This window comes from Passer montanus, unplaced genomic scaffold (genome assembly GCF_014805655.1).
Source record: "Passer montanus isolate IOZ18808 unplaced genomic scaffold, ASM1480565v1 scaffold11, whole genome shotgun sequence".
Classification (NCBI taxonomy): Eukaryota; Metazoa; Chordata; class Aves; order Passeriformes; family Passeridae; genus Passer; species Passer montanus.
In genome coordinates this window covers 11,211,615-11,225,120 of record NW_024357613.1, presented here as the reverse complement: position 1 = coordinate 11,225,120, position 13,506 = coordinate 11,211,615, and the positions used below count along the sequence as shown (strand labels likewise).

At 36.8% G+C, this 13,506-nt stretch overlaps 1 protein-coding gene across 2 annotated transcripts in view; it reads right to left on the bottom strand.

The window, feature by feature from the left end:
- Positions 1-13,506, bottom strand: part of RNGTT (RNA guanylyltransferase and 5'-phosphatase) — a 171,378-nt gene that overhangs the window by 112,239 nt on the left and 45,633 nt on the right. For both annotated transcript variants that reach the window (XM_039729316.1, XM_039729324.1), the window contains one exon: positions 9,292-9,363. In XM_039729316.1, coding sequence (XP_039585250.1) covers positions 9,292-9,363 — 72 coding nt within the window. The remainder of the gene's footprint in view (positions 1-9,291; positions 9,364-13,506) is intronic.

Here is a 13,506-nt window from a genome sequence, read left to right as displayed (position 1 = left end):
AATTTTTAAATGTGCAAAGGAAAGAAGTTAGTAGCCAACGGATAACACCACAGTCTAACAGAATATACAAATATAGCTCCATGGGGTTTTTTTGTTAGTAAACATAACTTGAACAAAACAGCAGGACTGTCAAAACTGTGACTAAACAGATATGACCAAAACAGAAAAAGTAGATTGTACTACAAACCTTGCTCTCTCCTTTACTTTCGTTAGATTGCTCAAAATTTAAAATAAATTCACAATAAAAACCATAAAACTCTGTAATTGCAACTGGATGATAAATTTGCATCACCACTATAAAGATAACATATACAAAGCAGAATATTTACAATCAATTGAAGTGACTGAATTATGATTGTCATCACCAACACTGGGCAATAAGGAGGCAGAATTATGGAAATAGGCATCTAGCACAGATTAACACATAAGCCTCCCTTTTGAAAACAAAGCTCCAGTTAAGACACTGAAAGCTTAGTAGAGGCTATATTCAGAGAATAGACAACTCAGTCAAATTCACTGACTGCATGTACAGTGACTTCATTTAGAAATCCTTCTGAGCCCTCAAAACCAGAACTCAATAAGGGGATTTTACTGGGATGTAAATTATTTAACGAAAAGGAATCCTGTTCTGTCTAGACTGGCTGCCTTCCCTCAGGTAATTTGAGTGGATGAACTTCCTACTTCAATTACAGAAGGAAAAGTCATAGTTCTAAAAAACCCCTAATTATAAAATAGATGTGTCATTATCACCATGGGATATTTACACACAAAAAGACTGCATATGGGAATATAAGTTTTAATAATTTATTTTATACTGAATTTAGGCTATCTTCAAAGTCAAACACAGGATTTTACTGCTTCAGTTTTTTCTAATTATTTTTCCTAGTGCTTGTGTTACATGTAGTATGCAGGTATTCTTACCTTAATTGGACCACCTAGTATGTGTTGCAGTCAATATTTTCTCTTTCTACTTCTACTCTCCTCACTTTCTACCTTTCCATCTATTCACAATGACTCTTCATAGGAATAGCTGTTGCTGGGTTTTCAGACTGCTGTCTTTATGATAAGGAATTATCACTGCAGTAAATTAAAGAACGGTGGGAAAATTCCTTCATCTTAAAAACATTATTCAAGCCATTTCATACTTGAAAAGATTGTGACACTAGTGTTTTTAGAATATAAATCACTTCATGGTCTTTAAAATAAGACTGTCTAGTACAGTTAGTATGTAGTCTTGTAAAAACTAGAAATGAGGGGGGAAATAGTAGTAACAATCAGCACTTATTCACAACGACTATCTTAGAAAAGGAACCACCTACGTTGCCTAAACCATGATAGAACTAAAAATTAAGTATCAGCTTGTAACACCTGAAGACTTGCAAATATCTATCATTTCAGTACACAATCTGTCTTTAGATATCTAGTGTACATGGTGTACATCGTTAGCTTATGAGTAAGAAACACTGAAAATGTAATACTTGTTACACTGAATAATACACTGAAATGTACTCTTGTTTCAAGAGAAAGTGGTATTCTTCTGCCTATTTCTTTTAAACAAGAGAAATATTTTTAAAAGTATGGAAATACAGCATTCACATTCTCTCCTAGATCATAACAGTCAGTCAGGCTATTCAAACACGTTAGAATCATAGAATGGTGTGGGTTTGAAGGGACATTAGAGATCATCCAGTTCCATCCCTGGCCATGGGCTGGGACAGTTTTCACTAGACCAGGTGCCTCAAAGTTCCATCCAGCCTGGCCCTGAACACTTCTAGGGATGGGGTATCCACAACTTCTCTGGGCAACCTGCTCCAGTGCCTCACAAAGCTCACAGTGAAAAATTTCTTCCTACTGTCTCATCTAAACCTGCCCACTTCCAGTTTAAATCCATTCCCCATTGTTCTGTCACTACAGGCCCTTGTGGAAAGTCCCTCTCCCCTGTTCTAGGCTCCCTTCAGGTAACTGGAAGGCTGCAATAATGCCTCCCCTAAGCCTTTTCGTTTCCAGACTGAATAATCCCAATTCTCTCCCAATTAGGCATGAAAAAGAAAATCCTAGTGAGATCCTGCTTTCAACCTTCATAAAACCAATCCTGAAATATACAGTTATTATATTTGCTAGATCCTTCTGGTTAACTTTGACTATTTCTTTTTCTTTACTTCTTTTCCCCTAGAAACAGGAAAAAGATGGGAAGAGACAGGGAGAAATCTGAAAAAATTGACATATTTTTACTAGATTAATTGTAAAAAAGGGGTAATTAAAACTAAGTTAGGGAAATAAAACATTACAACATTGGAACACTCTCACTGCTTCCATATGACATTTCCCCAATACTCTATTTTGCCTACAGATTTTTGTTTTGAAGTATGTCAGACAAGAAAAGCCGTGTTTAAGACTTCATTCCCAGTACTTAGAAAACTGGACATGATAATGCAACTGGAAAATCTGCCCCACTGTAAAGTTTTTCACGCCTTCCACTTCAGCTGTGATTACTGCCACATTTTTGAGAGATCTGAATATTTGCTTGAGACAGAAGCTGGATTTAAGTCCACTTGGCAGTACCTATGGGAATGACTGTCATAAACTGTGAACTGAATGAGACAGTTTTTCTATTTAATCGTAAGTTTCTGTAGTGTAAGAAGAAAAAAAATATACTGCAGATAAAAAGTGAGGGGTTTTAAAGGTTTGAATCATGAGAAGCAGAAAATTGTTTAACAAAGATACTGAGAAAAGCTCTTTAAGGAAACTTCCTAAGAACAAAAATATTGGCTTTGGACTCCAAATTGTATTTCAGGTTTAAAATATCTCAGTTATTTTCATTTACAATCCAACTTAAACTTTCAGGTGTGACTTTGTATTTTTTTATAGCAAGTTTCATGGTTTGCTGAAAAAGTATCACATCAGGGTAAGCAAGTAAGAATACAGACACAAAGACACAAACACCTGAAAAAATATAAAGGATTTAGTACCATGGTAACTTCTAAAGCTACTCTTGGAGAGCTACTTGTCCTGTATCAATCTCCCAGGAGCAACACTGTGTCTCTTCCCCTGACAATTAGTGATAATCTGCCATTCAAAAAAGTTTCTGGTGAGACATGCTTCATGTTGAGGTATAAGAACACTTATACTCTGAGAATAAAACAGGCGTGATAAAATTTAATTAACTCCCGTTCACTTTTGTATAATATTTTATTAAGTCTTATTTTGGAAAATATGGAAAACAAACCACCTTCACTGTGATCCATAGTGCTCCCTGGGTTGGGAAAAGGAGGATAAAAATAATAGATGTAAGGGAAAAAAATAAATAAATGGGGTTTGTTGGTTTTTTTTTTTCCACACAATCTAACCAGCAAGTAAAACAGTCAAGCCTCAAGCTAATTACAACACTAGAGAATGCTCCTCAACAACAAGAAGCTTGTTAGATAAAAAATAAGAGCATGAAAACAGCAAATACATCCTGGTCAGCATGTACTAATTATCACTTTTCAACAACAATCTAAATTTCGCATGCATCACAGCAAAGGAGATTTTTTTTTTTTAAAGGGATGCAAAAATGAAATAAAATGCTACTTTTCAGTTGCTGTGCACTTTACTGAAATACAAGGACTAACAGTGAAGCAAGCACAAGGTAGCTGTCTGAAAGTTTACCAAAGAAATAAAATTTTCAAATTGTGGTGTTCAGCTGTACAAGTCAGGTTTTTAATGACAGATGAAAGGTGATCAACAGGGAAGGGGAATAAGGCAAGAAAGACTTTAAAATGACAACTAGCTACAATACATCAATCCCACTTCACAGATCCAAAAGCTTCTGCAGCATCACTCCCTTACTCTATTGATTCTCCATCCTATAAGCCAACATTTGCTGCTCTTCCTATACTGTAATGCTGCCCTTTTGTAATTTCAGGATACTCAAATGCATTATCTGACCAGGCTGCCCTTGCTCTCAATAAACAGCACCATAAAAACTGGAGGAGGAAGAAAAAGCAAACTTAATGCACTTCTCCCAGACTGAATAGCAGAAAGCAAAGCAAGACAGAACGAGTGGATGGCCTGTATTTCATTTACCTGACAGCCATGAGCCATGAAGGAATGAGGTGATACATATTGAGAACATAACACAGCACGAGCACCAGTACAAGCATTTGGATGTTTCTTAGATAAGTATTCACAAGAAATAATCTAAAGGGTGCAAGAGCAAATATACCCATAGCACACTTACTCTCCAGAGTGCTATTAGTACTGTTAGAAACAAAAGCATTTCAAATCTGTATTTTCAGGTAATACCATTTGAAAAGAATTCAGAATTGAAATTAAGGGCAGAAGGGTGACTGGCAGCCAGGTGCATTTGTAACAGAAGAGATGCAATTAAACACTTGCATCTATGAATTGTGCCCTCAAAGCTTTCACAGCACAACTTTAAGATAAGGTTAATAGGCTAATAAGTGAAAGACAGCATGGTCTGTGAGTCTTACATTGCTTTTAAATGAGGTTTGCAACAGAAAAGCCAGACATGGTAATGTTTTACAGGGATTGAAAACAAACACTTTTCATGCATTAATTCGATGAGCACATTAGCTGTGGGCAGGATTTAGGCCAGCATATCTGTTTACCATGACAAATTTTATCAATAGCAACAGCATTGCTACACATAATGACAACCAAAGAAATCTTGATCTTAAGTCAATGCACAAAGTATTAGCAAATTTAATCAAAATTCTATCTCCTTTCTAAGCATTTAAATAATTATTCTTTTTCAAGCATTCAGTCTATTCTTACCATTGCAATCTGGTCTCACAAAAACTTGGCTGGAGTTTAAAAATTTAAAGGCCAGGGTTAGAAAAGAAAAGTTGTACTCATTTTCAGCATCTTTGCTAAGAATGCATTAATTAGATCCTACATCATGCCAGTGTTACCGTTTGTTACTTAACTAAGGAAAAAAATAGTTGCTTAAGTTTAGTGTCCATACATTTACAAGTAGCTACTGAATATTATCTAAGAAAAAGCTTCTCAAAACAAGGTTTTTCAGGAAGAGCTGTCTCCAAGATAACAGAAGAATGAAGACACATTCTTTTATGGAATGTTTCAGATGAGAAGGGATTTGGATTTGCCTGCATTTTTTTCTGGGGCTATTAATTATTCCACTGTCACCTTCCTCTGTTATATTAGAATTATCCACCAAATTATCTATCAAGTTTGAAATTGTAGCTATACAGCTGCAGTTACTATAATGATGAACTCAACCACATACAGACACAAATCAAGAAGCTGAAAAGCAACATGCACTGCAGGGATTTAGCTCTGTACTCATTAAGACTAAACACCATAAGAAGTGTTGGGTCCCATTAGCCTTTTATGTTCAGAGGAATACGAAAAATCCAGATTTCTTGTGTGTGGAGCTCACAAAGGTCGAAAGGCATGCTTATTTCACTAGGATACAGCTTTCCTTCTATGAATTTGATTTTAGCAGCTGAGATGAAAGGAGCAAGACAGCAATGTCACATTTTGAGGTGCTATTAATAACAATCAATGCCATGCTTCAGACAGAAGAAAATTACAATAAAAATCTTTTTAAATCTGAAGAATCATTTGTTTTTCTTGACATAAGTATCTCTTGCAACAAAATAGCATGTTACAAGCTTTTAGAAACTAGATGTCACAGAAAGAGTAACGAAAAGAAATAGTCAAAGGGTTCCATCAGCATCCTTGAAGACAGAGTTTCGCATCAGTTATATACAGTAAGCACCAGAATTCAATACAAAACTTATCATGGAAAGACACAACCAAACCAACTGACATGTTTTGCTCAAGAGCTCAAGTATAGGTTTCTGCCAATCACTGCAACTCAATTTTTATGGTTTCCTTCCTCCTAAGACTTTCCTGTATAGACATCTAGAGCCAAATACACACTATGTATGTCAGTCTATTCTCTTCCTTCCCTTTGTTTCTTTGTAGAATGCTGCTATAGTTTATTTGTGACACACTACAGCAAAATCAGAAAGTAAATAACAATAAGCCTCACCGTTAACAACATGGATTGAAATCTGTAACAGGTGCTTATCCACTCACTTCCTCTGCATTATGAATGCAATATTTCAGAAGGAATATTCTGACAAAGCCAGAAAACTGCAATGCTTAGCTAGCAAAATAGGTGAAGCATTTGAGAACAAGCTCAGCTAAAAATATCTTAGTTCACGAGACCTGACTAAAAGATGAGGTTTGCCTGAGCAAAGGTGTTTATCAATGGGGTTTGAATGTGCGTGTCCCCATCTGCAAAGCTGCATGTCCCAGGGCAGAGTAAGCGGAGTCCGGTGGAGGATGAGCCAGGGGACATGCTGCAAATCTTGTAACTCATGATGGACAGCAATACAGTAACTCCATCATTCACCTTCAAGACTCAACTGCTTTCCAGATCAAACCGCCAAATTCCAGAGCAATCTCTGTTTTGGGGAATTTTTGGAGTGAGGAGTTGTTTGTTTGGAAGGCAGGGGGGAATGTTCTGGTTTTGAACAGGACCAATCCTTCATGTAATTATTTTATTTGAAGATCTGCTAAAAGAATTAACAAGACCTAACTTACACAACTTAAATAGGAACAGACTCTTTCTTGCCATTTACAAGTTATATTCCGTTTACCTCTCTTGGTGATAAAATTCTGTTGGTCGTTTCTTGCCAAGCCAAACATCCTTGGATGCCCATTTTTATAATTACACTTCTAAAATTAACCTAAAAACAGATGTGCTTTTTAATCTTTATAGTAGGGCCACTGTTAATGACTTCTTGCAGCTAAAGCCCTGCTTGTACTCATACTGATAACATTATCTTAATTCGTCCTTGACTTTAAAAAAGTATTACATGGTAACCAGCTCCTCTTCTCATTCCCACAGCACTTAAAAAAACAAACAAAACCAAACACTGCCCAAAAGCAGACTTTTCCTAAACATCTACAATCCTCTGGAAAGCTGCTGATCATTTTTTTTCTGTTTGCCAAGTGGGATTCACCATGTGAAGTCTGAACACTTCACTACAAATGAGGGATTCCTCCCCTTCCACCACAAAACAAAGCTTAACCAAAATAATTATGAGTTTTGAAAAGTGTAATTTTGCTAATATATGCATATCCCAAACTGACTGACTGTACACTTCTAACATCACCTGTTTACTTCAAAGGAAATGTAACAGCAGTGAAAGGCAGAATGGACTCAAAAGGAGAGCAGAGACAAGGCAAGGCATGAAGGTTAATAAACATGGAACCACAGGTGGAGCAGCACATAAGAAAATGTAAAGAAAAAATGAGAACCCATGAGTGGGTATAGAAGACTGTTTTTCAGAAGAGTACATGGAAATCATGCTTAGGGAAAAGTCTTCATGGTAGGAGGGATCCAGGAAACTAACACCTACTTTTCAGAAAAGGCTAGAGAAAGGACATCCAGACACAGAATTAAAATGTGTTAACAAAAAACTTCTAGTCCGAATCTAACACATCTTCCCCACAAACTACTTCTTTTAAAAGCAGCTGTCCTAAGTCACAGTGTGACTATGCTTCCAAGAATACCTAAGTAATTTCTGGTGACTGGTACCATGCCTACACTTGCAATTCCCACTTACACTGAGTGACTGAGCTGAGTAGTACCTTACTCAAGACTGGAAGAGTCAGATGTAGTTTAGAAAGGCTGAAATGTCCTCTGGTTTACTAATACTGCTTTTGTCCTGTTAGGTGCACTGAAACAATAATTTTGTTTTTCCAGAAGCATTAACACCAGTGTTTTCTCCACGGGCTATTTTGACTAAATTTAACACATTGTTGTGGTTTAACTACAGTAGGTGCTAAGTCTTCCACAGCCACTCACTCCCCTGGAATAACATGGGGGGAAAGAATCAAAAGGGTGTAAGTGAGGAAACTCAGGGTTTGAGATATAGTTTCAAACCTATAGCAAAAGCTGCACATGCAAAAAAAAAGGAAAGCAAGGAAGCCATTCATCACTTCCATAAGCAGGCAGATGTTCAGCCATCCTCAGGGCAGCAGGGCTCCATCACACATAATGGTGACTTGGGAAGACAAACGCCAACATGACAAACACCCTTCTTCCCCAGCTTTATTGCACAGTAAACATCACTCACACAGGAATGTCCCTTTGGTCAGCTGGAGTCAGCTGTCCTGGCTGTGTCCCCATCCCTACTCACTGGTGCAGTAGGGTGAAACAGAAAAGGGCTTGAAGCTGTACAAGGGCTTGAGTGCTGCTCAGCAGTAACAGAGAACGTCCCTGTCTTATCAGCACTATTCCAAGCTGATTTACAAACTGATACACAATACCACATGGGCTACTGTTGCCATCTTGTTGCAAAGCTTTCCTACCTTCTGGGTGATTTCTCATGGGCAGCTCCTCACAGCACAGACTCCTTCTCCTCCTCCTCTACACAGCCAACAAACCCCATCTCGACCAGCCAACCTACTCTTTTACAATACCCCTCCTAATTGGATCCAGCTGTGGCCCATTAAGGGCAGGCGTGTTCTTGATTCTTGATAATTAGCACAGCTGTAACTCCTTAGGGGTGAGATTACCTTCACCACTACCTCTACTCTCCTACCTTCTATCTATCCACAGGCTACTATGAAGAAAACAACAACAACAAAAAAGTCTGTCAATTACTCCAGCAGGAGCACCTTAGTGATATTCAAACCTTTAATGTATTTGAAATCCGGTCTTTTAGAAAATAAGTTTCCTATTTCCAGTACTGTTTAACAGCTCTTTCTTGTGATCACAAAGATTTTATTCCTACACTCTATTCTCCTTTTCCACAACTTCTACAACATTTATTATTATTAATACATTATACATTTTCCCTATATGAAAATATATAACCCTCCTGTTGAGGACTTAGCAGAGGACCAGCTGCCTGGTTTCAAACAGAAATTTGAGAAGGAGATGACAGAGCAGCCTAACAAGTATACTGTGAAACTCTGGTAACAAACACACCCAGCTAACTCCTTCATCCCCTCTTGATTTCACTGCCTAAATAGCTCAAACATGCTCTAGAAATAGGAAGTTTTCCAACAGTGTCTAGCAGACTATTTCAAATGGCCATTTTTTCTTGAGCAAGTAGAAATAAATCAACATGTATTGTAAGGCTGCTTTCAATCTAATTTCTGATGCATTGCTTGTTATCAAGATGCAAAATACTCAAATGATTTTGGTGTTTGTATTTATTCTGAAAATCTTACTTATATTAAAAAGATTAAAATTGAAGTACGAATTAATAACTAATGGTAAGCAATAAAACTGAAAGTACTTACATTAAACTTAATAATGTCATATATCAAGTACCGAGGGACAACCTGTCCATTGACCTTGTCGATGATCATTTCCTTAAAAGAAAAGAGAAAGCATTGGCATTTTTTTCGTAAATACAGAAGAAGAATGTTGACACATTTATACTTAATGCTTATATATGCAAGCCGGCCACATCTTTATTACAAAAAAATTTTACAACAGGTCAAGATTATAAAAATATTATTGTTGCCTTAAAAGTCTCTCATGAAGCATTCAACAAAACACCAGGAAGCTGTGCTAGGGCTTCCCATTCTGATTTGTAACATTTATACATTAGTTTCCCCACAGCTTTCAAAACCTTGAGTGAATAACGAGTTTTTAGAAACCTCAGTAAGAACTGTGATCCTCAGCCAACCAAGCACTACTGGAAAACTTGCCCACAGTCAGAAGCACAACAGTGAGGATACAAAGAACAAGCATTCACATTCATTTTCTATGCTCAGGTTGGATCTTTTCATTTTAATTGGATCTTTTCATTTTAAAAGTGTCCTAGGCAGCAGTGAGAGCTGCAATTTGCTTGAACATTGACCATTGTTGCATTGTGACTAAACAGAATGGATCCTTCAGACAGAACCATCACAGACACTCTCTGCATCACATGAAGTCAGCTAACACTCGATATGTACAAGCAAATCAGATGAAAAATAGCCCAGGTAGGAAAAGAACATTATTGATCAACATCCAAACACAAAAGTGATTCCTGAACTTAATGGCACATGCAAGAATACATACACCGTACATGGTGGTGTTACATCTGTAACTCAGGCTTCCTATGACAGCAATTAGGCATAGTATATAGAGTTTCATGAATCAACAAGGAAGATTGAAAATGGTAACCACCAACCCCTGGCAGATCTTGTCCAGAGACAACCATGAAATAACCACTTCTCCAAATGCAATCCATCTTCTCCCTACCTCCCTCCCCTACCTGATTCTTGGCTAATAAATAATCAACAAGGAAGATTGAAAATGGTAACCACCAACCCCTGGCAGATCTTGTCCAGAGACAACTCTGAAATAACCACTTCTCTAAATGCAATCCATCTTCTCCTTACCCGATTCTTGGCTAATAAATTGTATAAGCTACAATTTTTTTTAATTAAAAAAAATACATTACAAGATAAAAGTAAAAATTCCAAATCTACACGAACAAGACAAAACAATTGAAAAACATGAAAACAGTTCACTGTGACATGATGAAAACAAAATCAGGAGCTCAAGAATTATTCCAAAAAAGAACATTACATCAACTCAAATTATTTTTATGTGGTTAATGTCTTGCTATTATTATGTCTTACAACCTTTTAATTTTTCTCAGAATCCATAGATTCTACAAAATAAACTCAAAAAAGTCTGATTGACTCATGTAAGATTAATTTTCAGTCTATACAACAATAACAAGATTCTTGAATCTAACCACAATTTGCTTTGAAAAATAAGCAAGCAGTTCAGTCATAAAAACATAGATTTGGTTTAAAGCAAACATAAAGCTTGAAGCATTGAAAACCAAACTAGAACACATGAACATGTTGTTCCCAAAAACCAGTGGGAAATCTAAGTTGCCTACTTAGTATTTTGGAATGTCATCCTCTGTGAACACAGGATTGAGATGGAGATTGGGATTTCAAACCATGTGCAGCATTCACATGTGTAGTGAATGACTCCCTGAGTTGACCTTACACATCATTCCACACAATTTCTTTTTTAAAATTAAAAAAACCATTAATCCAATGAGTGAAAACTATTCCTCTGTAATATTACAATATCTTCCCTCTAAAAATTTAGTCACAGGCACTGTCAAATAGCACATGCAAAAAAGGTCTACATAGAAGTGATGTAACAAAATGCCATTCTGCTAGTGTCCAAGATTTAGGCAGGACCCTGATGAGCTCTCAAAGGAACAGCAGACAATGCTGCAATGCCTTCTTTGACAATAAATGTCATAACTAACTACAAGAACAGATGGGTACAACTCAAGAGACAGAAGGCATGATATGCAAACTTGGAAGAAGGTGTAAAGATATAATGCAAGGGGGGGAAAAAAACCCAGAATAAAAAGCCTCACCTGAAATTCCTGACAGTAATCAGGTGACACAAATAACAAAGTAACAGTGAAACAAAAGAATGACATTGTTTTTCATTAACTCTCAGCTGAACTGGCAGGTGAAACAATTTTTTGGAACACATTTAATTGAGCACATACTTAGGGTTTAAGGCCTCACTTTCTCAGTATGCATATTCAGAACCTCAGCTTTGATGCAAAGCTAGCATTTGTATGCAAACCCTGAAAACATTTCAATGCCTGGTATTACAAGATTTTATGCCTAATTTTAAAAATCTGAATCTCTGCATATTCAGTTTAAGAAGGATTAAAAAATACAACAAAGAGGACCAAGAACTGTTTTTAAACATCCTTTGAAGTGTTTATTTTTAACTTTTTCTCTACTTCAGACATGCAAACATTTTTATTCTGCTACTGATCAAACAAGCCTTTTTCCTCATCTCCTCCCTTCTTTTATTCTTCCCCTGCCTCCTGTTCTCTTTGACATCCTGACTGAAATCCCAGCTACTAGAGCAAAAAACAATAGCACAATATGCCTTAGAAGATGAGATGACAAATTCCTGCACTGCTCATCTCCATCATGACAACAACATTCCCTGCTCCATTAGTTACGCCAATACAACTGTCATAAGGCAAAAGCTGTAAAGTGAGCATAGGAATGGTTCAGATTAGAAATGCTCTAACACATCATTATTTTACAGTCTGATTTCAGAATCTTCCCTGAAATTATCAGAATTGAAAAATGCACCAGGGAATAGATCCCAGAGACAACTTCAGAGAAGATGGGAAAATGTAGTATTTGAGAAATGACCACAATTAAACTCACTCGCTCTGACCTGAGTAATAACCTGATACTACAGGACTATATTCAAGCCAATTTTTAGATAACTAAAATCTTAAACCCAAATCCACTCACATGACATGTTAATATAATGTAACATTATCCCTAAGGCACACCTGCATCCATGCAGCTCCTTCTACAGACTCCATGCAGATTTACAGCCAGTACTGTGTGTTCCAAAACTACCTCTGCTACTGGCACCTGTCCATTAGCTGCTGTTTTACGTATCCACTCAACCCATGGGCCTGAAGAACAAGGTCCAGTGTTCAATTAATGAGATGTAATCTGGCAACACTGTGCTGGTGTTATTCTCCTCAATCCTGTGGTGTTGCAGAGCACAGTTGTACACTATATTAGACCTGCAACAGCACTAAGAGCTTTTTGCTGGACAAGTACCAGAAGAACAATGCTGGACTGAGAGCTTACAGCTTTTTTCCTTGAATCACATCTCTAGAGAGTAACTTAGACTTAAAATAATCCAAAATTCAATCACAAAGCAAAGGATCCAATTTTACCAGTCACTTGCAGAATGTATTTTTTTTGTTGACATAGAGTATGGAATCAGATCTAATAATATATCTGTTTGTTTTTCCTTTTTCTCCTGTGCCTTTACTTAATCCTTTATCCATTTACCTTTAACGCAATTCTAGTCTGTTGTATTTCAGGAATGAAAACAGTTTTTGTTTCTTGCCTTTTTTCTTAAGTCTATTTTGCATAAATCTATTTTGCACCAGCTTTCACAAACTCAAAAAGTTTTAAGTTCCGCAATTTCTGAGACAGCTTACAAATAGAAAAAGTCTCTCCTGACAGAAAAACATAAATGCATCTTTATTTCACTCTCCATTTATGGAGTTCCTGGCCCTCTTAAGTCTTCAAGTGTAAACAGTATTTTGTATAAAAATAAAATAGTTTAAAAGATTGCATTAAAACTGTAAAAGTTACTCCAAGCCTAAGGATGACTCTGCATTTTCTACTAAACTGTTCCAAAGCTAAGGAGAATTCCAAGAAAGGTCCTGAAAATAGCTATTTAGCTTTTTTGCATGACAGCCAAAACATTTGAACAAAACTCTGTGCATTCCCTCAGCACTATGGATGCAAAACACTTGGCTTCTAAAGGAATAAGTCATACTAGTCACCTGGAGTTGAAATTTAAATAGCTTGAATGAGCTTTGCAGAAAACTTTCTTCCATGACAGGAGAACAATTGCAACTGAAAAGCTGGAGAGCAGCACAGAGTGTTGCAGATCTGTCATCACCCAAGATGTCACTGATCACA